Source organism: Microcaecilia unicolor, chromosome 4, assembly GCF_901765095.1.
Source record: "Microcaecilia unicolor chromosome 4, aMicUni1.1, whole genome shotgun sequence".
NCBI classification, from domain to species: domain Eukaryota; kingdom Metazoa; phylum Chordata; class Amphibia; order Gymnophiona; family Siphonopidae; genus Microcaecilia; species Microcaecilia unicolor.
Genome location: NC_044034.1, coordinates 23,402,250 through 23,430,246, shown reverse-complemented (window position 1 = coordinate 23,430,246; position 27,997 = coordinate 23,402,250). Strand labels below are relative to the sequence as shown.

At 44.5% G+C, this 27,997-nt stretch overlaps 1 protein-coding gene across 2 annotated transcripts in view; it reads right to left on the bottom strand.

Annotated features, from left to right (window-relative positions):
* Positions 1–13,401: 13,401 nt before the first annotated feature.
* The window catches only part of FCHSD2 (FCH and double SH3 domains 2), a 324,668-nt gene continuing 310,072 nt past the window's right edge, over positions 13,402–27,997 (bottom strand). For both annotated transcript variants that reach the window (XM_030200031.1, XM_030200032.1), the window contains exons 17-20: positions 24,664–24,884; positions 21,118–21,247; positions 20,921–21,003; positions 13,402–15,733 (exon numbers count right to left, since the gene is read on the bottom strand). In XM_030200031.1, coding sequence (XP_030055891.1) covers positions 15,650–15,733; positions 20,921–21,003; positions 21,118–21,247; positions 24,664–24,884 — 518 coding nt within the window. In that variant the 3' untranslated portion in view covers positions 13,402–15,649. The remainder of the gene's footprint in view (positions 15,734–20,920; positions 21,004–21,117; positions 21,248–24,663; positions 24,885–27,997) is intronic.

Sequence of the window (27,997 nt, the reverse complement as noted above, 5' to 3'; positions counted from 1 at the left end):
AAGCGACAGGTCTTAGCTGTCTGCTGGATATGGGCAGAGAAGGAGAGGGAGGAGTCGAAGATGACTCCGAGATTGCGGGCTGAAGAGACGGGGAGGATGAGGGCGTTGTCAACAGAGACGGAAAGTGGGGGAAGAGGAGAAGAGGGTTTGGGTGGAAAGACAAGGAGCTCAGTCTTTGCCATGTTCAGTTTCAGATGCCGGTTGGACATCCAGGCAGCGATGTCTGAAAGGCAGGCCGAAATTTTGGCCTGGGTTTCGGCCGTGATGTCGGGAGTGGAGAGATAAAGCTGGGTGTCATCAGCATAGAGATGGTACTGGAAACCATGTGATGAGATCAGCAAGCCCAGGGAAAAGGTGTAGATCGAGAAAAGAAGCGGTCCAAGGACAGATCCTTGAGGAACCCCAACAGAGAGCGGGATGGGGGTGGAAGAAGAGCCATTAGAATATACTCTGAAGGTGCGTTGGGAAAGATATGAAGAGAACCAGGAGAGGACGGAGCCCTGGAACCCGAATGAGGACAGTGTGTCAAGAAATAAATTATGATTGATGGTGTCAAAGGCGGCAGATAGGTCGAGGAGGATAATGATGGAATAGTGACCTTTGGATTTGGCAAGGAACAAGTCATTGCAGACTTTAGAGAGTGCCCTAGAAATAATTTAGAACTTTTTTTTATTTTAGTCTGATATTAAATTGCTCATGGGAAATGTCATTTTTGCAACTGAAATGTATCAAGAATGAACCAGAAACAGCACTGCTGCAAGAAAAGCTGTTGGCCCTAAGCGTCTCATGCACCTATGTGACAAATTTTGTAGCTTAGTACAAGACATCATTGCTGACTTTGCGGTGCAAAAACCAAGAAAGAAAATAGTCTTAATTCAGTATAAATAGCAAGGCGATGTGCAATCATACTGCAGTTTGTACTACTTCCATTAAGTGACCTGGGCTGAGACCAACCCAGTGGAGGACCTGTGAGCAAGACCACTACCCACCCCCTCACATACAAAAACAGAAGGACATGAATTTGATTCCCAGCTTAGGTCTTCCACTTTTCATGTGGGTTGGACTGGGGATGCAGCAGAGTCAGCATTCATAGCAGAGGGGTGGCATCATTCTCATTGCACAACACTGATAGTTGGTAGATTTAGGTTCCCCAAATCCCTGGCATGGCTCCAGTTGAAGAGCATCACAGAAATGGCCATGCTAAGTGAGCTGAAATGGGGGGCTTAGATGTACATGGAGGGAAAACATCTCAGCATAGTTGCGAATGAAGGATCATAGCATCAAATCCTGGTCCCAGTTTCAATTGAGTTGGAAGTTGAAAAGAGCATGAAGAAAGCACCAGATCAAAAGGGGATAGGGGGTTGTTGGGGGTGGGGGAGGGAGCTGGTTCACACTTTTGTGCTCAAGGCCAGATTTAAGATTTTGGTGTCCAGAGGTACAATCAGAGGGCCAGGGCACAGATCCTCCCTTGTAGCTCAGAGAGTCCCTCGAAACTAGAAATCAGGGGGGAGGGGAAAAGGGGGAGTGTTTACGCCAGAATGCCATAATGGTGTCCCCTGTGCAGTGCCACCAGTGAACAGCCCTAAAGTATGTTGAAGAGGCCTCCCCCTTTTGGCCCGAGTACTTGGCACCTTGCAAATTTCTAAATCTGGGCCCATTTGAAGTGCTGTAAATAGCTCCTCAGCTTTGTGCCCCCATTAACTTTTTAGCCCCTTGGCACCCCCACCAATAATCATAATCACCCTACTACCACCATTCTCAAAATCTGGGTAAATGGGCTATTTAGAAACTAATGTAAAAAAGACCACAAAAAGTGGAAGGAACACGAAAGTCCCACGGGATAGACAAAGCCATAAAAAGGGAGTGGGAACTGGATCAGGCTTTTCGAAAACTGACTCAGGACTCCCAATGTGGAATTAAAGATGTATATTTAAGATGACTCGACACAGTACCGTGTTTCGGCACAGACGTGCCTGCCTCAGGAGTCTTAATGCATACACTTATGGAGTGGAGGAGTGGCCTAGTGGTTAGAGCACCAGTCTTACAATCCAGAGGTGGCCAGTTCAAATCCTTATAGACCTTTGGAACATTATAAGACTTCTGAAGCAGGCGCACAGGCGCTGAAACACAGCCGCTGTGTTGAGTCACATGATGTTCTTGAATTAAAAAAACCTCTTTATTGTATACTAGTAAAAAAAGGCCCGTTTCTGACACAAATGAAACGGGTGCTAGCAAGGTTTTCCTCGGAGTGTGTATGTTTGAGTGTGTGTGTGATTGACTGTGTGTGTGAGAGAGAGAGAGAGTGAATGTGTGTGTGTGTGTGACAGAGAGTGAGACTGGGTGTGTGTCTGTGAGAGTGTGTGTGATTCTCCTCGCTCCCCTGCGCCCCCTCCAGCCACCCAGCGATTCTCATCTCTCCCCTGCCCCCCCTCCAGCCACCCAGCGATTCTCCTCTCTCCCCTGCGAACCAGCAATTCTCCTCGCTCCCCTGATTACCTCCGTCGAAGCGGATGCGTTATTGAAAGCCCTGCCCGTCTGTAGCCTTCCCTTCGAGTTCGTTCCCTCAGAGTCCCGCCCTCACGGAAAGAGGAAATGACGTCAGAAGGCGGGACTCTGAGGGAATGAACTCGAAGGGAAGGCTAGAGACGGGCAGGGCTTTCAATGATGCGGTCGCTTCGACAGAGGTAATCAGGGGAGCGAGGAGAATCGCTGGGTGCTGGAGGCGGGGCAGGGGATCAGGGCTGTTTGGGACGGAGTAACGTTTGTTTGCGGGTTGCTATGCAGCCTTCCCTTCCCTCCGAGGGCAGGGCAGTGAGAGCGAGTGCGATTGCCTGTGGTTGGTCCCTCCTCCTTCTGACGTTGTGTTTGTTTCCCTGGCAACTGTGCAGAGTTCCTTCGAGGGCGGAGCGATTACGAACCCTACACAGCTTCACTGCCAGGCTGCCACGGAGTCAGCTTCAGAACATTGGAGGTGCTATTATATTAGATATGTCTCCCCTGGTTATTGAAAGGGCCAGATCCTCCTTTTTCTGGAGCCATATGGTAACCCTAAGTGCTCCGCTCCCCCCCCCCCCCCGAAATGGCTCTGCGGCCAGTGCTTCACTTGCCACACAGCCATTTCCTGAAAAAAACAAAGAACTGCATTTTAACTGCTGCAGTAAAAGGGGACCTCAGCCCGCATCAAAAACACACGCCGATGCTAGCCCAGGCCCCTTTTTGCTGCAGCTTCATAAAAGGGGCCCTGAATGAGGTCCCTCAAATAGCAATATATTAGATATATTACTTAATATAAGGAAATAAGTACACAAACATAGCCAGACAATTAACATCACTGTTAATATATAAAGGAGAGCTCATACGGGGCTTGGAAAACAACTGGTTCCATTTACTTGGGTGTTTGTTTAATGCTTTGCTCTGGTTTTATTTGCTTTTCCTTAGCTGCCACCTCCCAGCCCTTTAGTACTGCAGCCATAGTGTGGCACAGGATGACGGTGTATGTGGACGGAGGGTGGGCAGCTTCGGAATTCCAGCAGGCTGAGCTCATTCTTTCTCCATCAGAAAACAGCTATTAATGTCCAGCTCTTTCTCACAGAAATCTAGGGGAGAGGGAGAGGACAGGAACTCTCCTCCCTTCCAGTGGCAGGAATGAAAGGGACATTAGCAATTAACGACTCCTAAATTAAGTGCATCAATTCATTTTACAGGCATGACCTCCGCCTTTTTTTTTCCTCTGAGGCTCGATAAGAAACTTTAGTCCACATTGATTTGATATACTGCAAATCATTTAAAGGAAATCTAAGCAGTTAACAATAAATTAATGAATCAGGGGAATGACAGAACAGGGAGAAAAAAAGTGGGAATAAGGGGAGTGGGGGGAAGGGTAGAACAAGAGGAGCCAAGTTACAGCATCATAATTGCTATATAGAGAGGGACAAAGGGACACAGGAAAATATAAAGCGATTAGGAGAGTCACATGTTTATTTAAAAACTTGCAGGTCTAAGCAGTTTACGAACATAAGAAAAGGAACACCATTTATTAAAAGGACAGTGAGACTCCAGAGACTTGCACGGAATGGGGTTCCCGCAGGGACAAAAGCAGTTCTGTGGGGTTCAAGTGGAAGTGTAAGCTGCAGTCGTGCCGGCCTCTCACTTAACGGGTGGACTTCTACAGTCTATGTCCCAGAAATGCCAAAGAAAGACCATAATCAAGTATATATCATCACGTCCATTGTTGATTTAATTATGAATTGATGAGCATGTTCAGGTTTTTATCTGCTGTCACTTACTATGTTACTATTAATCCTCTCTGCTCCCGGGCTGATGCACAGACCTCAGCTCTGACACAGGCACAAGCATCAGATGCCACCTGACCTACTGGCGTGTGCATGTGGTGACCTCTCAGCACACAGTGAGAGACGAATCTTACACGTGTGCACCAGAGTTTTCCGACTTCTGTTCCTTCCTTGCCTGCAGTGCTGCGGCTCAAACCCTGAGACTGAGAGAACCAACCAGAATTTATTTTATATATATATATACCATTAAATTCTTGAGGGACGGGTAAGATTTCTGTCCCTGTGGAACTCTCTACTCCAGACACACAAGAACATATACAGTCTGATCCATAGGTCAATTCTACTGCTCCCATAGAGTACTCAGACCTCCCATCCAAATCCAACTCATCGCCCCACTGGTCCACTAAGGAAAGAGACAAGGGGGGACCGGGGAGAAATGCCATCACAGTGGGACGTTAAAAGCCAGTCTAAAATAATATGTTTTTAAAAGAGTTTTAAATTCAGCAAAAGACAGTTCAGAACGAATTTTTAGGTGGAAGATCAATCCATAATTTTGGTGATAGAAAAAAGAATGCAGAATGTTGAGTAGATTCATAATGGGCAGACTTTGGATTAGGCAGAACAAGACAGTTCGAATGAAGTGAGCGCAGATGGCAGGAAGGGGTATATGGCAGTGTTTGCCAAGTCGGACCTGGAGTACCCCCTTGCCAGTCAGGTTTTCAAGATATCCACAATGAACAACGAAGCCAAAGCTTGTACTGGACACAACTCTTCCCCCTTACGATTCCCTAACATGTCAGTAACACATGATCCGTATTCTACTACAACATCACTCTGTATTTGTTCATACCGATATTGGCGATCACCTGTACGGTCCTATGTAAGCCACATTGAGCCTGCAAATAGGTGGGAAAATGTGGGATACAAATGTAACAAATAATAATAACACGCATGAAATTGACTTGCATACACTGCCTCTATTGAATGCAAATTTCTTTCACGTACATGGGAAATACTGCTTTGTAAAAGGGGCCCCAAAATCACACCAGCTGCACATTGCAGTCTGATTGTGGATTCTAGACCCCAAACAAATTCTGCAGAACTGTCTGTCCAAACCAAATATTGTGCTGGGTATCCTGCTCAAGGCAGTAGTGAGATATGAATGTGTGGACTGAAGACCACGTTGCAGTCTTGCAAATTTCTTCAATGGAGGCTGACCTCAAATGGGCTACCGAAGGAGCTCTGACATTATGAGCCTTGACATGACCCTCAAGAGTCAGCCCAGCCTTAAGTGAAAGAAATGAAATCTGCCAGCCAACTGGACATTGTGCGTTTTCCGATGGCAACTCCCACCCTGTTGGGATCAAAAGAAGCAAAAAGCTGGGTGGACTGTCTGTAGGGCCTATTTCACTCCAAGGAAAAGGCCAGTGCAGTCCAAGGTGTGCAGTGTGCTTTTTGCCAGGGTAGGCATGTGGTTTGGGAAAGAATATTGGAAAAACAATCGCCTGGAACTCCGACACAACTTTAGGCAGGAACTTAGGATGCGTGTGGAGAACTACTATGTTGCGATGAAACTTAGTGTAAGGTGGATCTGCTACTAGGGCCTGAAGCTCACTGACCCTGGGGTGTTTAAGTAACTGCCACCAAAACCAAGACTTTCCAGGTCAAGTACTTCAATGACAGGAATCAAATGGCTAAAAAGGAGCTTTCAACAACTGCGTGAGGACAACATTGCGGCCCCCATGACAGAGGCTTGGCAGAGGGCTTTACCAAAATCAAGCCTCTCATGAAATGAATTAGAAGCTGTCCAGAGATGGGCTTACCCTCTACACGATAATGATAAGCACTAATTGTGCTAAGATGAACTCTAACAGAGTTGGTTATGAGACCAGACTCAGAGTGGTGTAGAAGGTATTCAAAGCAGGGTCTGTGTAGGGCAAGAGAGAGGATCAAGGGCCTTGCCCTCACACCAGATGGAAAACCTCTTCCATTTGAAAGAGTAACACCTTTTAGTGGATCTTTCCTGGAAGCCAGCAAGACCCTGGAGACACCCTCAGGAAGATGCAAGGAAGCAAATTCCGAGCTCTAACATCCAGGTTCTGAGGGCCAGAGACTGAAAGTTAGTATGCAGAAGAGATCCCTCATTCTGCATTATGAGAGCTAGAAAACACTCCAATCTCCAAGGTTCTTCGGAGGATAACTCCAGAAGAGGAGGAAACCAGATCTGCTGGGGCCAGTATGGAGCAATTAGGATCATGGTTCCTCGGTCTTGCTTGAGTTTCAGCAAAGTCTTCCCCTCAAGAGGGATGGGAGGATACACATACGGAAGGTTAGACCCCAAATGAAGGGGGAAGGCATCCGATGCTAGCCTGTTGTGGGCCTAGAACAGAACTGAGGGACTTTGTGATTGGGTTGAGTAGCAAAGAGATCCACCAAGATGGTGCTCCACACTTGGAAGACCTCGCGGGAAACACACATGCTGAGTGACCACTCATGTGGTTGCATAATCCTGCTCAGTCTGTAGGCCAGGCTGTTGGATTTGCCTGCCAGATATATGGCTTTGAGGAGCATCCTATGCTGGGTTGCCCAATGCCACATCTGGACGGCCTCCTGACACAGAGGATGCGATCCGGTGCCCCCTGCTTGTTGGTGTAATACATCGCAACCTGACTGAATGAGCATAATTTGGTTTAACAGCTGATCTCTGAAAGCCTTTAGAGCGTTGCAGATTGCCCGGAGCTGCAGGAGGTTGCTGTAGAGATCAGTTTCCTTGGCTGAGCAAGCATCTTGGGTGTGAAGCCCGTCTAAGTGACCTTCCCAGCCCAGATGGGATGCATCCGTTGTCAGCACCTTCTGGTGTTGAGGAATTTGGAATGGAAGTCCCGCAGTCACATTGGATTGACTTGTCCACCAGAGAAGGGACTGAACCAACTCTGGCATCACTCAGATGACATCCGTTAGGCTCCCAGAGGCTTGGCACCACTGGGAAGCTAGAATCCACTGAGCAGTTCTCATGTGAAGATGTGCCATGGACATGACATGGATAGTGGAGACCGTGTGGCCTAACAACCTAAATATTTTCCAAGCTGTGACCTGCCGGCTGGCTTGGACCTGAGTGGAAAAGTGTGTCCGCCCTCGGCACAGGTGAGATTGTCAATGACATCAGTGTGTTTCTTAATGAGGTCAACATAAATCAGTTATTACTTTTCATAATTTCTCTCTCATTTCAGTTTCTTCTCTCACATTCATTCTAACATTTTTTCTCTCTCGATTGCATATATACTTGTCACTTGTGTATTTACATGTTCACATTTTATTTCTTTGGCATTAGCTAGAAGGAGCACAGACTTATCACAGAGAACACTTGGCTCTCAGTAAAGATGTTGTAAATAGCAAAACGGATAAACTGTTTAAGTAACCGTCATCACAGAAGATTAACTACAATCCCAAACTTCTTAAATTTTGCACTGAAATGACGCTCTTCCACAGTATTTATATTTCATTAACAGTTTTAAGGCAACAGCCGGGAAGCAAAATTATGGGTAAAGATTCCACTCTAGCTATTTTACAGATTAGAAATACCAAGATGCCCTGGAGCATTTTAAAGCTGTGTGCAGAGAGGAAGAATCGAATACTTTAACCATAACTAGGAAAATTAGAAGAAAGATAATGGACCAAAACAGTAGTCTAAACCCCAAATCTCTTATGTAATCATTCCTTCCATCCTTATCTATTGATAACTTCTATACAGGTGGTGACAAGCCAGACACTACAATTTCTTGCACATTTATCTATGTTTGGGACCATGGTATACAGCTCGCTGGTAGATGTACGAAGGGAAGAGAAAGAATTTTGGATTTAACTCACTCCCTTTTTCAGTTGCATCTGTAGGTGAGTTACAGTCAGGTACAGTAGACATTTCCCTGTCCCCAGAGGGCTTACAATCTAAGTTTGTACCTGAGGCAATGGAGGGTTACGTGGCTTACCAAATTTCACAAGAAGTATCAGTGGTATTCAAACCCTAATTCTCTGGATCAGAGCCTGCAGTTCTTCTAACCACTAGCTTGCTAGTCTTCTCCAGAGCATACCACTGAAGTTCAAATTAGTGACAGGCAGGGCCGCTGAGGGAGGGGGGGGGGGGGGAACAAAATTCCACAGGCCTCCAAGGGGGTCCTGGCGCCGGGGTCTCTCTCTCTCTCCTGCTCCTGACGGGACCTGAGTGATCGCATCCTGATAGGAGCAGGAGTGAGACAACTCCCCCCCTTGGCGGTTGGGGAGGACCCAGAGGAGCAACTAAAGTGCAGCTCTTCTGCCCAGCTGAGTGGCGGCTTTTCCTCTCAAGGCGCATGCTCGGTTTTGAAACCGAGCGTGCCCTGAGAGAAAAAGCAGTCACAGGGGCAGGCAATAGGCAGAAGAGAAGTGCTGGAGGAAGACGTCTTCTGCTGGCAGGCCCTTGGGATCCCCGCCAGTCAACAAGGTATTTCAGCAGCGATCTGTGTGTGTGTGTGTGTGGCGGGGGGGGGGGGGGGGGGGGGCAGTGGCGACAATTGTGGGGGAGGGAGGCCGCGATCCGGGCCAGTTCAGTCTCTCAGCGGCCCTGGTGACAGGACATCTGCTTAACAGCAGATTCTACATGGACTTACATTAGAGATCAACAATAATTTGCCAATGGGATTTACAATTATGTTTCATGCACAACTACTTCTAGGGTGGATAGCTCAGAAGTGCTTTCCTGCAGCTTGCTAAACTTCTGAAAGTGGAGACAGAATAATGTTAGCATCAGTAAACTAGCGCTGGGTAAAATTATGCAAAACAGCCAGTCTGAAAGGAGGGGGAAGCCTCTGATCACTAAACCACATCTCAATCCTGCCATTGGGCGACAGGCGACTGTCAACGTTCTTGCATTCTAAAGCAATCCACTCTCAACTCAGTGTTCAGGTTTTCAGGAAATCCACAATGAATATAAATGAGATAGATTTGCATGCACTGCTTCTTCGGTATGCAGATTTCTCTCATTGCATATTCATTGTGCATATCCTGAAAACATGACTGGGATGGGTGTGCTCTGATGACTGGGTTGAAAAGCATTGCTCTAAAGAGTTCTGAATTTCATTAAGCACCAGTTCCTTCTCTGTTATGTGATGGATCTGTTTCTATTCTGCATGCTTAGTTATTTCCCCACTGTAATTGGTGCTGTAGTGTTATGTAAAGGGTACTAATATGAATTAATGAAATAATTCTGGTCATCTGATTGAGACTGTTTCCAAAAGTGATCTGGAATACAGTTATCTTTATATCTGTAGAAATGGGCGAAGCATGTTATTTGATACACAAATTCAAGGTCACGGAGTTAGCAGGAAAATGAGGACTAGAATGCTGGAGTTGCATTTCTTATGAACAGGAGTTCTGGACATGGCTACAAAGATGCTTGGGGTATACTATCATCTCTCTATATAAAACACACCTCCAACGTTCTGAAGCCTCCACAAGTCCCAACGTTCTAAATGCATGGTGGTGAAACCCGGAATTCACCCATGAGTGTTGGCCCTGCCCCTTGCGTCAAACGTCATGACGTCAAGGGTGGACCAATGACACTCAACCAATCGCATCACGAACCCGTTACTAAGCGACGGAACGTGACATAAGACACATCGTGAGACAATGAAAACCAGCAGCACACAGTTGCTACGCGACGTCAACAGCAACGCTAAAAGGACCATATAGATCTCTGCTCTCCACACAAACAACGGACACGGAGGGCATATGAGGGAAGGAGAAAAACCAGCACATACACACACACTCTCACTCTTAACTGGCTATAATGAGCAACTGACCTGCCACTATCACAGGGACTGCTAGCACCTCTCTCTCTCTCTCACACACACGGGACACAGAGGGGATGGAAGACAAGGAACGAATCGTTGGGTATGGAGGGGGCGGCAGGGAAGATAAGGCAAGAACTGCCTCAAATGTTTGTGCTGTGCTATGTACAATTATAATGCTGTCTCTTCATTTTGACCCTACCCTTTCACACACTCTTTCACACATACGCACACACACACACTTACACTGTCTCTATCTCACACACATATACACACTCTCTCACACAGACACACAAACACGCCTCAAATGGTTCAGCTGTCCTATGTAAAATTTCACTGCTGTCTCTTCATTTTCACCCTACCTGTGCACACTCTCTTTCACACAGACACACATACATATACACACTCTCACTCTCTCTATAGCCTTGCTAGCGCCCGTTTCATTTGTTTACGAAATGGGCCTTTTTTACTAGTTATATATAAAAAAGCAAGCAAGAATATATGAAATAGAATTACTCAATGGTTATCATCTCAGTGTATGTAACTTGCTTGTCAACTGAATAACTAATCTACATTTGTAACATTCAAAACCTGCACTAAGAAAAAAAAAAATCAAACTTTGGCATACTTGATAATTGTTAAAGAAATACATTACGTTCTAAACTCTGCTTTCAACTACGTCTCCTCTTGCAGAAAGGGACACTGTAAAGAATAAGGATCCCCCCCCCCCCCCACACACACCCGGAAATTATTTAAATAAAATGTGCAGAGAGATAAGTGTATGGTTTCCTTGGTTTTGTGGGCTGATCGTCTGTTCTAGGATTTCGATGGACTGTATGCACTTCTTTTGGGAGGGGAAGGGGTTTCTCATTAGGTTTATGGAGTTTAGTCCAGACCTTGGCAAGACATTGGTTCTGTGATTCAATACTATATTTCGTCTGGGATATCCACAGTGAATGTTCCTGAGATTATATCTACTTACTAAATGAATGAAAATAGGGGTGAGTAACCTAGATCAGTCGGTTGAAAGTCAAGAATTGTGAAGATACTCAAAAAATATATATTACTTCAAGCAAGTACTCTTTATCTTAAAGAGGAAAAGGCCTCGAGAAACCCCTTTAGAAATGTCAAAACTGCAATATGTGTGATATTATGATTGAGACATCTGTCTTCACACATCCGAATACCCAGGAACAGTTTGTTTTGAAGACTAATACGACCTGCAAATCCAGTTTTGTAATCTATTGCATTATTTGTCCCTGCAGAATGATTTATGTAGAACAAACTTCCCCTACTTTGTATGTACGACTGATTGAACATAAAAGTGCAATCAAGATCAAAAAACATACTTCACTGCGAAGAATTTAAACACCAGTTTAGTTCTCTACAGTGTCTAGGTGTTGCAGGAAATTTCAGCAGAGAGAAAGGACAAACATCAAAACCTATTACAAAATGTTAAAATCTACCCCTCTCTAGACCCCCCGCAGGACAGAGGGTTTGTTCTTCTAGGATCTTGTTGATCATCCTCTCCCTAAATTCCAGCGAAACCCCATTCCATGGTGTTACAAATCGGGGTTCTAAGGAGCGCCTCCGGTCACGGAGGCTTAGGGGGGGTGACAGAAGGCACAGTTCAAATCTAATTCCCATGACCACAGCTTTCTGTCTCTGTGGATCTAAGTGAATCTTTGGCCATCTATGTTCCCACATGAAATCTATATGAGTGAGAGTGAATTTTTACTTGTGCATGTGTAAGATAAGCATAGGAGAAAGGAGAGATTAAAACAGAGACTGGAGCAGTTTAGTGATAGAAATAGTATTTTATTCTCACCCAAATCAGGACTTCAAGTTGGTACAAACATCAGACAGATTCTGGGTTCAACCGGCCAGAGCTTCGCCTTCAGAGATTTGGTGGGGAAAGAATCCGATTTTAGCTCAGCTCTGCATTTCTTATATAGTATTTCGTCCCCATACAAGTCAATTGGAGAGAGACTTTTTTTTCTAATCTTTCTTCATACTTAACCGCAGGTCAGGTGCCCACCTGCCCCTCCTCTCAAAGATTTCTTCATAGTGCCAATTTCAACACTTTTAAAACCTCTTTCCTAATACTGAGAAAGATCTGTGTCTTTCTATCTTGTGACTCTGGGAGCCATGTTACCATGACAGATTCCATTTTATGAACCAATCTTTTTCCATTTTTGTCATTATTTCCTTCATCTTAAGTGTTACACCTAATTTGACAGTTGTACCAGGTTTCAATAAGACTCACGAAGCAGTCCTGCTCTTGTAGGCTCTCAGCTACAAGGCCATCAGCTGGTTATCAGGCCTAGTCAGTGCTTTTTAGCTGTTTAAGCTATGTAACTTGGCCCACCACTATTCCAGTGGATAGGTCTCAAGCTGGGACACATATTAACAAAAATGAACAGAGATGGATCTATAAGCTTAAAGCTTTGATTCCAACAGGTCTCAATTCAAAAATTGAGTGGGTCCATTTTTTATGACACTGTTTGTGAGAGTTATGATTTTAAATGTCGCTAGCACACTAGCTGTGGAGTTGCACATCCTTCAACCAATCATGTCCCCCGGCGTCTGACGTCAGCAGGGCTTAAAAGCTGCGCCATTTTTCCTTAGGGCCGCCTCTGTGATATTCGCCGTTAGGATCGAGCGGAAGTAAGTACACTGTCTTGAAGATCAGTGGACACGACTACACAGTTTCATTTTGATTTGCTCTTTTCCAGATTTGTCCAGTGATCCTGAAGAAGAAACCACGAATTTGAAACGCTGGCCCCCGTTGATCACGGTCTTAATCAACAAAGGAGCACAGAGACTGACTTATCTTTGAGCTAAGTTTCGTTTAAATTTAAAGTCTGTAGATAGAGGTTTTTGGGCTGATGATGAGGCAGTCCAACCCTAGTTTGACTTTTTTGGCTGTCAAGGGGTTTCTCGAGGCCTTTTCCTCTTTAAGATAAAGAGTACTTGCTTGAAGCAATATTTTTTTTTTGAGTACCTTCACGATTCTTGATTATATCTACTTACAACAGGCCTAGTAAGAGGTTAATTTCCGAAACTGACCTGTAATGGGTGCTATGGATTGGATCTGAGAACCGTGGATAAAAGAGAAGTGAGAGTCAGCTCTGCCAAAAATGTACTCTGACAGAAGCGTGGCACATTTCTCATAAAAGGAGACATCTGTTACCCCCCCCCCCCTCTGATTAATATACCGTTCAGACGCGTGTTCAGAATGTTTTGCTGTCAAATAACCTTTGGTGCACTACAGTAAAAATAAACACTCTTAATTACAGGTTTTATTATTCAACATTTTATACATAATAAATACAAACTTTTCACAGCCAATACAAAGAAAAGCAGCATTTGCACCTATGCTCTCAATGTATTGACACTGTACAGTGTGGTACATGGGTTAGATTCCCTATATGAAATCATAGTTAAAAGGGGGCATATTTGTACAACTTTCTTAAATAAAATTAGCAGCTCTTACACAAAATTATATTTGAAAACTCTAGATTTTATATTTTAAAATAACACTTTTCAAATTTTGAAAATTAGGGAGTGATACTCATGAAAAAAAAAAAACTGGCCAAAGATGGACAGGGAAATGATAATAGTTGCTTTAAATTTGCATCGTCATGCATTTTAAACTCTGGAGATAATTACATTTTTAAAGAATTATTTTTTTCTATAAACTTAAGAACAAGTTTGATAACAAAAAGATCTCAAACAGATCAACAGGACAAGAGGTGCAGAAGGAGGCGAAACATGGGGGGGGGGGGGGAAGAAATAATCTTCAAAGAAGATACAGTCACCGATTTGAAAACTGACCGATTGAACAGGTCTTTGCACACAGGCATCAGACTCTTTTTCCCTCTCTGGGTCATATTGCCCGAGGAAGAGACCTATAAACACATTCCTGACATCCACTGAAGGATGAATGTGAAATGTAAGCCTGCGTGTTTATAGTACAAACGTGTAAATGCAACCCCTCCCTACCCAAACGTTGCCTCGACAACAAAATTCTCTTGTCAGATATTAAAAAAAAGGATATTAAGGTATTTCTCTGGCATGAAAGGGAACAAATAAAGAACTTAACAGAACTGCTGAACAACTCTTCCATACCTGGTCAACACTTTGAAGTCTACAGCTTTGCTGCTGCAGATTAATACATTTCCTTTCCTTTTTACATTTTCAAAGGAGGAGAGATTCATAGCCTTTGAGTGTCAGGAATTTACCTCCTCCACATCAACATTTTCAACAGATTTTATCCTTATTAAAGAGAAGGTAGGTGACCCTAATTTTCCCAAACGTTACAATAAATGCTTTTGTGCAAAAAAGTTGGTTTAAAATGGCCTTGCACTTTTTCACCAAAGACGACAAAAACAGGTCAAGAGGAAAGCATCCTAAGGCCTGTGGACTGCTTGAAGCCAGAAGTTTCCTGGGTTTGGTGAGCTGACAGGATTTATACAAAGTAATGTATCTGCAAGAGGCTACAGCGTGTGTACATATCCTAAATGTAGTAATCTCTAGCTCTCTCTGGACGTTCTGAAGTCATAACGTTATACTGCTAATGCTGGATAATAAAGTACATTGTAATAAGTGGGATATAAATGAACCAAATACTTAATAGGAAAAAAGAAAAGAAAGAATTTAGCAAAGAGAAGTGACGCCTCATGTTACCCAGGTCACACGAAGTCACACATTCCACTACAGAACAAGATGTGTTTGCTAATTCAGCACCTCCATATTTGATATTGCTATACTAATGGAAATGCATAAATATTAATATAAAGACATTTAGTCATTTTTAAAAAAATGGCAATTACTGGAGAGATGTGCGTTTGGATAATTAGCGCCACGTGATCTTCAGTACTTTTATGCATCCCGTTATTTTCTTCTTTGAAAGGGTGTCCAAGAGGAACCAGCCTCTTCCTACGTGTGTTCGTTTCCCTCTATATTTCCTAACGAAAAGGTATTCAATTAATGTTTAAACTAGACATGTAACGTTACAGAGGATAGTGAAATTTGACTATTGTATTTTTCTGTTTGCTGCAAGATGCTCTGGACTGAACTTTTGTTTGAGAAAGGCTGTATATTTATATATAAGTGTAACATGACACATTCCTATGGCAACAGTAATATACTGTACTAATGCATATGATATAAGTATGCTATGACTAAGTTACAGGAGCAAGGCCTTGCCCACAAACCTCCGAAAAAGAGCCGACCGGTATCAGCAGCTGGGAATCTAACTCGGACGTATTCTGTACTCATCATTTGGCCTGCCTTACTTTGCGCTCGGGGAGGAGAGATGACATAAAAACGAAGAGAAAAGGAAAAAAAAAAAAAGGCACGATATCTTTATGAGCGTGGGGAGTTTGTCCAACACGCCACCGTGCTGCTCAAAATCCTCCCTTTTACTCCTTGCTCTGTAACGAGTCACATCACTCGAAGGTGCCTAAAAATGAGTGCGAGCAAGCACTACATTCGGCCTTGATTGTAGCACTACTCGAACAGTCCCCGTCATTAAACCAAAGTGATTTCCACATCTTCTACCTTCTCCGCTGGCCTCCGCTGGGGCTGCGTTGGGGGAGGAGGGGCTGCTCGCACCTAACGAAAACAGAACAAATAAAACCCCAAGGAGAGTCAGCAAAATGCATGAGATTAAATTGTCATACTTTGACACAGAACATTAGTATGTGTGTGTGCATTTATATCTATATATCTATCTATCAGGGGTGTAGCTACGTGGGGCCACTGGGGCCTGGGCCCCCCGTAGATTTGGCCCTGGACCCCCCCTGCCGACGACCCTCTTGAACCCCCCTCCCGCTGTCACCTTCCTTTGCTGGCGGGGGACCCTAACCCCTACCAGCCGAGGTCCTCTTCTTCCTTCATTCCGTTTCTGAGTCTGATGTTCTGCACGTTGTATGTGCTGGACGTCAGACTCAGAAACAGAACAGAACCAGAACGAAACCTTGCAGATCAGCCAGCGGCCGCATTGCTGGCTGATCTGCAAGGCTTCGTTCTGTTTCTGTGAGTCTGACGTCCTGCATGTACATCAAGCAGGACGTCAGACACACAGAAACAGAACGAAGGAAGAAGAGGACCTTGGCTGGCAGGGGTTGGGGGTCCCCCGCCAGCAAAGGTAGGCAATGACGGGTTGGCGGCGGGGCGAGGGGGGGGGGGGTCAGAATTGTTGGTGGTGGTGGCGGCAGGGGAGGGGGGGAGGCATAAAATGTGCCCCCTCACCTCGGGCGCTGGACCCCCCTCCCGCCAAAGTCTGGCTACACCCCTGCTATCTATATATATAGGTAGGTGTGGGTGTACCTGTGTGTGTGAAAAACTATGAACAAACAAAAAGCAGAGAGGGTTCAAAGCACAAAACAGAGTCCAAACAGCAACAAAAGCACCAGGAGCCTTCACAAGTGGGGAAAAGTCTTTAATTGAATATCATAACATTGACCCGACACGGGCCGTGTTGTGGTGCGTAGCGCCTGCGTCAGGGGTCGTTTGTACTTAATCCTCTAAGTTGAAGGAAACAGCTGAAAGCTGTGTTCACATCAAACGTGATGCACCAAATACAAACTTAAAATGCCTGCTTGCCCCGCACGGGAATGCAGCGTTCTTGCTTCAGAAAGAGTCCAGAAGAATGCTGCGCTCCCGTGCGGGGCAAGCAAGCATTTTAAGTTTGTATTTGGTGCATCACGTTTGATGTGAACACAGCTTTCAGCTGTTTCCTTCAACTTAGAGGATTAAGTACAAACAACCCCTGACGCAGGCGCTACGCACCAAAACACGGCCCGTGCCGGGCCAATGATATATGATATTCAATTAAAGACTTTGCCACACTTGTGAAGGCTCCTGGTGCTTTTGTTGCTGTTTGAAAAACTATGAAGACACTTTTTCATAATAAAATACATATTGGGGAATGGTGAGGATCATTCCAATTTGCTAATCTCAGCCAGCTGCTAAAATTCTTCAGCTTTCCCAGGACGCTTAACCTTTTCAACCACCATGGTTGGAAAAGTACCATACAGAAATTTAAACGTCAGCTTAATTGTTTCAGCACATAATAATTCTAAAATCTACTATAATAAAACTCACCCTCAACGTTCTGAGGACACTGACGTCAGTGAAGCCAAGCCCTGACTTCCTTCAAAAAGGTTCGAAGGTTCGTGGTGGTGAAGCCACCAAAATCGCACTGGGCCCCGCCCTTGAGGGCGGAGCAAAGGCAGAACAACGAAGGGGTTGGCAGGGAGGGAGGCAGGAAGGGGGAATCGCTCCGGGCCCCGCCCTCGAGGGCGGAGCAATGGCAGAACAACGAAGGGGTTGGCAGGGAGGGAGGCAGGGAGGTGGGAAATCGCTCCGGGCCCCGCCCTTGAGGGCGGAGCAATGGCAGAATGACGAAGGGGTTGGCAGGCAGGCAGGGAGGGGGGAATCGCTCCGGGCCCCGCCCTCGCGTCAAACGTCATGACGTTGGGGGCGGAGCAATGCCAGAACAACAAAGGGGTTGGCCAGGGAGGGAGGGAGGGGGGTGTTGGCGATGAAAACCTTGCTAGCGCCCATTTCATTTGCTCTGAAACGGGCTTCTTTTACTAGTGGTTCAATAATTCATTTGGCATGCATCTTTCTGAAAACGTTTCTCCCATTTATCTAAGTTAACTTTTATGAATTTTGGCTAACTGGACACTTTAGTTTTACAATCACAGATGAGGAGTCTCTCTCACAGGCTTCCCTGAAAGACCTAATGAAACAAACCCCCCAGCTGTATGACTCCGCTAGGTTCAGGTTCTTTAACTTGAAGAAGAGAAGATGGAGAAAGGATTATGATAGAGGTTTATAAAACCATCAGTGCTGTGTGAGCACTTAAGAAGAACACTTATTTACTCTTGAAAACATTTTCAGGGAACTTTCCGAGGTTTTAGTACTAACCGGTAGCAGATTTAAAACAAATTTAAGGAAGTATTTCAGTCAGTCAATGACAATTAAGCTGAGCCAGAGGATGTGGTCACAGTTAATACAGCCAGGTTTAAGAAACATTAGGAAATGTTTCTGGATGGTAGGTTTTCCTATCAGTAATTAGCTACCTCTTACTTCTGGGAATGCACAACTAGAATGTGCTGAGTACTTTCAAGCGACCCAGACTGGCCATGATTATAGACAAGATGCTGGACTTGATGTACCATGGAAACACTTGCTACTGGGTCTCTAGCCAGCCTATATTAACATTTTTACTATTAGTTAAAAAGAAGTCAACTTAGGTAGTAACTGAACATTAAACAGCTCAATATTAAATATTCTCTCTTTCCTCTTTGATACTTATAAACCACATCTCTGATCTGCTCAGCGTACAAAACTACTACTACTACTTAACATTTCTAGAGCGCTACTAGGGTTACGCAGCGCTGTACAATTTAACAAAAAGGACAGTCCCTGCTCAAAGGAGCTTACAATCTAAAGGACGAAATGTCAAGTTGGTGCAGTCTAGATTTCTTGAATAGAGGTGTAGTGGTTAGGTGCCGAAGGCGACATTGAAGAGGTGGGCTTTGAGCAAGGATTTGAAGATGGGCAGGGAGGGGGCCTGGCGTATGGGCTCAGGGAGATTATTCCAAGCATGGGGTGAGGCGAGGCAGAAAGGGCGGAGCCTGGAGTTGGCAGTGGTGGAGAAGGGTACTGAAAGGAGGGATTTGCCTTGACAGCGGAGGTTACGGGTAGGAACTTAAGGGGAGATGAGGGTAGAGAGGTAAGGGGGGGGGGGGCTGCAGATCGAGTGCATTTGTAGGTTAGTAGGAGAAGCTTGAACTGTATGCAGTACCTGATCGGAAGCCAGTGAAGTGATTTGAGGAGAGGGGTGATATGAGTATATCGGTCTAGGCGGAAGATAAGACATGCAGCAGAGTTCTGAACGGACTGAAGGGGGGATAAATGGCAAAGTGTGAGGCCAGTGAGGAGTAGGTTGCAGTAGTGAAGGCGAGAGGTAATGAGAGAGTGGATGAGAGTTCGGGTGGTGTGATCAGAGAGGAAAGGGCAAATTTTGCTAATGTTATAGAGGAAGAATAGACAGGTCTTGGCTATCTGCTGGATATGCGCAGAGAAGGGCGAATTTTGCTAATGTTATAGAGGAAGAATAGACAGGTCTTGGCTATCTGCTGGATATGCGCAGAGAAGGAGAAGGAGGAGTCAAAGATGACTCCGAGGTTGCGGGCAGATGAGGGTGTTATCAACTGAGATAGAGAGTGAAGGGAGAGGAGAAGTGGGTTTGGGTGGGAAGACAATAAGCTCGGTCTTGGCCATGTTCAGTTTCAGGTGGCGGTTGGACATCCAGGCAGCAATGTCGGATAAGTAGGCCGATACCTTGGCCTGGGTTTCCGCAGTGATGTCTGGTGTGGAGAGATAAAGCTGGGTGTCATCGGCATAAAGATGATATTGGAAGCCATGAGATGAGATCAGGAAGCCCAGGGAAGAGGTGTAGAATGAAAAAAGAAGGGGTCCTAGGACAGATCCCTGAGGAACTCCAACAGAGAGCGGGATTGTGAGCCCTCCTGGGACAGAGAAATATCCAGAGTACCTGAATGTAACTCACCTTGAGCTACTACTGAAAAAGGTGTGAGCAAAATCTAAATAAATAATACAAACAAGGAACAGCCCAACTACCCATCCCTACAACTTACACCTCCTGGAAAGCTCTTTCAGCTCTCTCCTAAATATGGCCACATCGTTTCCTCACTTGGGCCCCCCCCCCAGGGAGGGCATTCCAAAGCATTAGAGTCTGAACTGAAAAGGCTCTGTCCTGTTGACATGGCTTCCTCAAAACACCACCAGTTTCAGCTTGAGGACACAACAAGCTGAATTCAATACCTCCATTGGACTCTAAATGTTTTGCAACATTAATGGTGCAGGAAACCGGGACAGTCTCTTTGATAAGCTGGTTTGTTTGGCAACTCTCTGATTGTAATCCAGCTTTTTTCCTTATTTTGTTTTGGTGTTTAAACTAGACTAATAATTTTGGTTGTATTTCCCCCCTGTTTCTGTTTTCTTTTAGCATTCTTGGGCACCAGATGTGCACTGTATCCTTCTCTGCCACGTTCTTGTTGTGCACCGGAGCTACTGTCTGTGCAACGAATTTCAGCACATTGTGGGCAGCTGAGTGTTCTGTGCCAGCAGCTGCCCCTTTAAAACACTGATCCCTGTCCTGCCTATTCTTTGAAGTATGCAAATCCTTTGAAGGGTACCTCCTGTGCAGTGGCTCCTTCCCAATATTTCTTCAGCAGGAACCATTAGCTGGGGTTATAAGTGGTGTTTGTTTCTTTCCATCCATAGGGTCTGTCACTTTTCTCTCCATTTTTGTGTGATTAGGTAGTGGAGGAGAGTCCGATGCTAAGGGCTGACAGTTCCCTCAAGCACCTTGCCCCTTCATGAACATCCTGCTGCAGTTAACACATTTAGAAACACCAGGGTCTGGTCGGAGGACAGCTATAGCCACCACAAGCAGTATCTTCCACTAACAGGGGAATCTTCTAAAGCCACTAGGGAAAGGGAAATGGGCCTTGATATACCGCCTTTCTGTGGTTTTTGCAACTACATTCAAAGCGGTTTACATAGTACATTCAGGTACTTATTTGTACCAGGGGCAATGGAGGGTTAAGTGACTTGCCCAGAATCCGGGAATCAAACGCAGTTCCACAGGATCAAAGTCCACTGCACTAACCACTAGGCTACTCCTCCGCATGTCAAACAAACAGGTCTCCAAGAAAATTTAATTTGAAGGTAAGAGGAATTATAAAACTAATAACTTACAGGTCGTAGTTTGCCATAGGGGGTTTCAGGAGTGAATCGCAGGGGTTGGGACAATCCAGGAGAATCTGTGTTGAAGTTATTTTCTTAAACAGAAACAAATATAAAGCATTAAATGACATACAAATGGAAAAAAAAAAACACCAACACCACTAAAATAAAGTTCCCATTAGCAGAAACGTCAGCAAAATTATGCTTACCGTTCACCGATGGCGACCGTGGGAAGTACTGAGAATCTCTCTTGTCAGGGCTAGGAAAGGGGCTGCTGGGAGGCTGGTCATACAGTGGTAAAGATGGGAGGGAATTCTGTGGCTTAGGAGATGGAGATATCTGTTTCAAGGATAAAAAGAAGTCTTAAGCGGAGAGAAATCAAATCAATGGAAAGAACACAAGTTTTGGTTATGATTTTGGCATGGTCAACTGCATAACTACAGGTTTCATCAACAGGAAAAATATTGTCCTTGTGTAGGTCACTAGTAATACCCCAATCACGAGTACTGTGCACAGTTCTGGAGGTCATGATGACAAAGGATGAAAGCGGTTCAGTCTGCAACATACCCTCTTACAAAGAAAGGCTTACGACAGTCAAAATGTACTCACTGGAGGAAAGTGAGGCTATGACAGACATACTGCTGTAACACAAGCCACTATTTCCTTGGAAGGCATCATACGTATTGAAAACGTACTATAAAATTCATCTCGCAAGGTGACACGTTTCATAGAAAGGAAATTTCAAGGACAAAGTGTTGAGGAAAGATGGTTCAGAAGACACACAAGAAAATACTTCTTTACTGAAAGAGTAGTAGACGACTGGAGTAACTTAATAGCCTCAAGCATGCTTGAGATATCTGCGGAGAAGTGTGGGAGGAACAAGGTTGAGAACAGTGGCGTAGCTACAGGTGGGCAAATTTGTACTCAGGCCCACCCAAAATTGTGGCACTCTTGCTGTGGCTGGTGGGAATCCCCAAACCCCACCAGCTGACGATTTCCTCCTCCTGAGGCAGCCAACGCTCTTCCAAACGGCAGCTGGCACCACACACCAGCCCCTTTGCACATGCTCAGTTTTCACCAGGCGGAAGCACTGAGCATGTACAGACTACTATCAGCGGCGTCAGCTCAAGTGATTTTATTTATTTATTATTTATTTATTGCATTTGTATCCCACATTTTCCCACCTATTTGCAGGCTCAATGTGGCTTACAGAGTTTGGTTATGACATGATGTGCTCCCGGCTGTTGTTTGGAAGAGCACTGGCTGCCCGAGGAGGAGGAAATCTTCAGCTGGTGCAATTTGGGGATCCCCACCAGCTCAGGTATTTAATATTTTGTGTTTGAGGGTAGGGGAAGGGGCAGAATGTGGACAGTGGAGAGCACAGCAGAGGGTGGGGAGGGGGGGGGGCTGAATTCCATGCCCATCCATTTTAGGTTCAGGCCCACCTAAAATTGGCTGTCTGGCTACGTCTCTGGTTGAGAAGCTAAGTACGTTACACAAATCACTCTTCAACTCCATCAAAACTATAAACAAGAAGATCATGAGAAAAATGAGGTGATAAAGGAAGCAAGACCCAAAGAGACTGCAGCCATGGTATAACCAGATTGGAAGCAGCATGCTCTAGCTTCCCAGAAATCAACCAAGATTAACAGCAGATTAGACAGCATTTCCCCCTGAGAACTCATAATATAGACACTAAACAGCAAAGGCAAAGGGCATGAACCCTGCGGAACTCCACAATGAGCCCTCCCAGTTGCTGAAACTGAATTTTGACTCAACACAATATCTCCTTTTCTTCAAAAGTTCTGAAAACCTGTTCAGCACATTATTATGTCTCCCATTCCCAAAGCGCTAAGTTTACTTAACATTAAATATCCAGTGTACCTGAATGTAACCCACCTTGAGCTACTACTGAAAAAGGGGTGAGCAAAATCTAAATAAATAAATAAATATGATAGCGATCACCGGCATCAAAAGCCTTCATTTCTGATTTTTCCTCTAAGCGTGATCAGATTGCTGCTTAATATTGGCCTTAAAGATAACCACTTGAAAACAGTTTCTGTGCTATTCTCCGAATACAATTCTGTCTCTTTACCCTGCTTACCTACTAATCACAGAATCCCGATTCCACTGAGTGACTGTAAAATTCCTAGGTGTTATCACTGATTGCTTTCTCACCTTTGATTTGCAAATTTCCTTACTGGTTAGGAAATCACACCCCACTCTCCAACAACATTGATCTAATTGCCCCTTTAGAGAATAAAATAACCGTTTGATAACATTTTATCCATAATTTAGGGGTTAGATTCTTTATAAATCCTGACCAAATCTATTCAACTTCCTAAGACCACACACTAGGGGAAAATTTCAAAGCCAGCCCAGGTGCAAAATTTGAAATTCTGTTTAAATTTCCAAAGAGAAAGCACATGTGGAGACAACATATCTGCAAATCTTTGTTTCTGCTTTCTCTCTGATACTTTTTGGATGAAAAATAACAACCATAAAACGGAAACTCCTAATGGGGCAGACACAGTGGAAATCTGCACTTATTTTTAACTGCATTTTCAGATATCCCGTTTACCCAGGTAAATGTCTTTTGAAAACGGACCTCACAATGTTACAGTCACTGGTAAATTTCACTTGATATAAAGATACCAATTTTATTTCTTGTATTGTATCTGTATTTCCTAGGTTTGAAATAAACCATGTTTAATTCTTTCACTACTTTTCTGTACAAGCGTATTTACTTGGTTATATTTTGTTAACTTATAAATGAAAAAAAGAAAAAAAAAAAAGAATAAAGATCTAAGTCAAATGAACCACCATTTTTGAACCGTCCCCTAGAGGCTTCTTCCCTGAAATATCATATCTGGATGACTAACAATCCCCACTGGCTTATGAAGACTTGGCTTTGAGGCATAAATGAAGTTATCACAGGTTGGCTGGTAGGAGCTACCACACAGCAGCCAACCTTCTGCTTTCAGTTCTATAGTAACATAGTAGATGATGGCAGAAAAAGACCTGCACGGTCCATCTAGTCTGCCCACGATAAACTCATATGTGTATACCTTACCTTGATTTATACCTGTCTTTTTCAGGGCACAGACCGTATAAGTCTGTGCAGCAGTATTTCCCGCCTCCCAACCACCAGTCCCACCTCCCATCACCGGCTCCGGCACAGACCCCGTATAAGTCTGCCTCTCAACCACCAACCCCTCTTCCCCCGCCACCCAATTTCAGCTAAGCTTCTGTGGATCCATTCCTTCTGCACAGGATTCCTTTATGCCTATCCCACACATAACATAGTAGATGACGGCAGAAAAAGACCTGCACGGTCCATCTAGTCTGCCCACGATAAACTCATATGTGTATACCTTACCTTTATACCTGTCTTTTTCAGGGCACAGACCGTATAAGTCTGTGCAGCAGTATTTCCCGCCTCCCAACCACCAGTCCCGCCTCCCATCACCAGCTCCGGCACAGACCCCGTATAAGTCTGCCCTCCCCCATCCTAGCCTCTCAACCACCAACCCCTCTTCTCCCCGCCACCCAATTTCAGCTAAGCTTCTGTGGATCCATTCCTTCTGCACAGGATTCCTTTATGCCTGTCCCACGCATGCTTGAATTCCGTTACCATTTTCATCTCCACCACCTTCCGCGGGAGGGCATTCCAAGCGTTCCATTCTAGTGCACCATCTGTAAGCCTGACTGACCCAGACAAGCGACCTGAGGCCTGTTCAAACAGCTGTATGTACCTGAACATCTGTCACGCACTGTAAATCACCATTCTCGGAGGATGCGAGTTCTTCCACCAGCACGGATGGGAAAACTCCAAAACGGCCATTGAATTCTCCCTCCCAGAAGCCATCATCTTCTTGATTCTCCTTGTTTAAGATTCGTATGATCGCTCCCTCGGGAAATGACAGTTCATCATCTGTCTGGCCCTCATAGTCATAAAGTGCTTTCACGAAACAGACTAAATAAAGGTTGAGAAATTACAGGAAAAGATTTTTATTACAATGTGCTCCAGGCAAGTATAAATGTGCAAATAATTCTACGGCCTGTTTAGGATGCTAGACATAATAAAGGTAATTTTATAACGGGGTGTAATGGGTAGGCACTTACAGACACCTTTATAAAATACTAGTGCATATATTTGCTTGAGAGCTGGAGCAAATTAAGGTGAATACTTTATGAAATACCTAATCTATGCATATATGGAAGAACTAACTTGCTAGTCATACACACACAAGGAGAGATACCAACTGCAAATACTGTAGCAGGAAATGTTTACCCACTCCTACCCTTACTGAGATAATATTCATGCACATTTCTCACTTCACATGTAACTTTCTTTAAATTAGTCCCTTATTTTCTAACTCCTGTTACTCCATTTTATCTAGCTATATGTTGCATCTTTGCTTACACCCTACGCTGTCTATTACAATGTTTTATTATGTATTGTTTGACATTGTGGGGTGGAGGAGTGGCCTAGTGGTTAGAGCACTGGTCTTGCAATCCAGAGGTGGCTGGTTCAAATCCCACTGCTGCTCCTTGTGATCTTGGCCAAGTCACTTAACCCTCCATCGCCTCAGGTACAAACTTAGATTGTGAGAAATATCCAGTGTACCTGAATGTAACTCACCTTGAGCTACTACTGAAAAAGGTGTAAGCAAAATATATGGAATGTTGCTACTATTGAAGATTCTACATGGAATGTCACCACTTTTTGAGATTTTGGAATGTTGCTATTATTTGAGATTCTAGATGGAATGTTGTCCGTGGAGGAGTGGCCTAGTGGTTAGAGCACTGGTCTTGCAATCCAGAGGTGGCTGGTTCAAATCCCACTGGTGCTCCTTGTGATCTTGGCCAAGTCACTTAACCCTCCATTGCCTCAGGTACAAACTTAGATTGTGAGCCCTCCTGGGACAGAGAAATATCCAGAGTACCTGAATGTAACTCACCTTGAGCTACTACTGAAAAAGGTGTAAGCAAAATATATGGAATGTTGCTACTACTGAAGATTCTACATGGAATGTCACCACTTTTTGAGATTTTGGAATGTTGCTATTATTTGAGATTCTAGATGGAATGTTGTCAGTGGAGGAGTGGCCTAGTGGTTAGAGCACTGGTCTTGCAATCCAGAGGTGGCCAGTTCAAATCCCACTGCTGCTCCTTGTGATCTTGGCCAAGTCACTTAACCCTCCATCGCCTCAGGTACAAACTTAGATTGTGAGAAATATCCAGTGTACCTGAATGTAACTCACCATGAGCTACTACTGAAAAAGATGTAAGCAAAATATATGGAATGTTGCTACTATTGAAGATTCTACATGGAATGTCACCACTTTTTGAGATTTTGGAATGTTGCTATTATTTGAGATTCTAGATGGAATGTTGTCAGTGGAGGAGTGGCCTAGTGGTTAGAGCACTGGTCTTGCAATCCAGAGGTGGCTGGTTCAAATCCCACTGGTGCTCCTTGTGATCTTGGCCAAGTCACTTAACCCTCCATTGCCTCAGATACAAACTTAGATTGTGAGCCCTCCTGGGACAGAGAAATATCCAGAGTACCTGAATGTAACTCACCTTGAGCTACTACTGAAAAAGGTGTAAGCAAAATATATGGAATGTTGCTACTATTGAAGATTCTACATGGAATGTCACCACTTTTTGAGATTTTGGAATGTTGCTATTATTTGAGATTCTAGATGGAATGTTGCTATAGTGGAGGAGTGGCCTAGTGGTTAGAGCACTGGTCTTGCAATCCAGAGGTGGCTGGTTCAAATCCCACTGCTGCTCCTTGTGATCTTGGCCAAGTCACTTAACCCTCCATTGCCTCAGGTACAAACTTAGATTGTGAGAAATATCCAGTGTACCTGAATGTAACTCACCTTGAGCTACTACTGAAAAAGGTGTGAGCAAAATCTAAATAAAAAAATAAATTGTAATGTAGTATACTACGCTATACCTTGTAGCTGAATATTTTTACTGCTGTAATTGTCTATTGCTTATGTTTGGTTTATTCTTACTGTACAATGCCTTGAGCGAATTCCATCAAAAAGGTGGTAAATAAATCCTAATAACTAATTAAATAATCAGTCGTGCTAACTCTACCCATGCTCTACTCTGGTGCACACCCATCAGCAAAGTATATGCCATGGCGTGTACTTTTATACCAGTTGGTATTTTATACGAGATCATTTATACATGTGTGTGGCCACATATGTGTGGGAATACTTTATGCAAAAATCATTTGGCAGCCTGTAGTACAGTGAGATTACTGCTAGGGGTCAAAGGTGGCTGGCCAAACTAGAGAAATACACTTCAAGAAATAATTAATACAGTTGACAGGAATACAAACCCACCATTTTGTCACACCCAGAATAAGGACTTTACTCATTATGTCTAATGTGCATGCCTCAGTGTCCCGTACTGACTATGTGTTTGTATCCCGGGAGCTGTTCTCTAAGGTTTCCTCTGCAGCTATTGTTCCCTTGGTGGTTGCTGACCACTCTCCCTGTGTGGATAGATGCTGAGTTAGGGGGTTCCATGGGGGGGGAGAGTCATCCTGGGAGATGGCACTTTCCAGCATATCTTTATCACGATCAGGACTGTAAGCAACATCTCCGAGAGCGGTGGCAGGACTTTGATGATAATAAAGCTCCAAATCAGAGATACATAGCCATGATAGTCTGCGCATCGCTATACTTTGGGCAGAGATGTGGGACACCACAATGAAGGTATCTTAAGCATCCCTGACTTATGACAAGCCTTCTGCTGCTTGACCTGCTGGCAAAGATATTCAGCCTACTTCGGTAGGAAAGAATCTGTCAAATCAGACATACTGAGCACCAATTTTCGCAAATAAAGGCTCATGTAGAGCTGGTAAGATTGTATATGGGAGATGAGCACAGAGACCGGATACATCTTCCGCCCAAAAGAATCCAGGGTACGAGCTTCTCTGCCCAGGGGGGCCGAAATATAGTTCCTGGAACTCCTGGCTCTTTTGAGCGTCTATTCTATCACCAGGGGATGATGAAGCAACTGAGGCCTGACAACCCCTGGGGAACTTTGGATCCGATACATGGT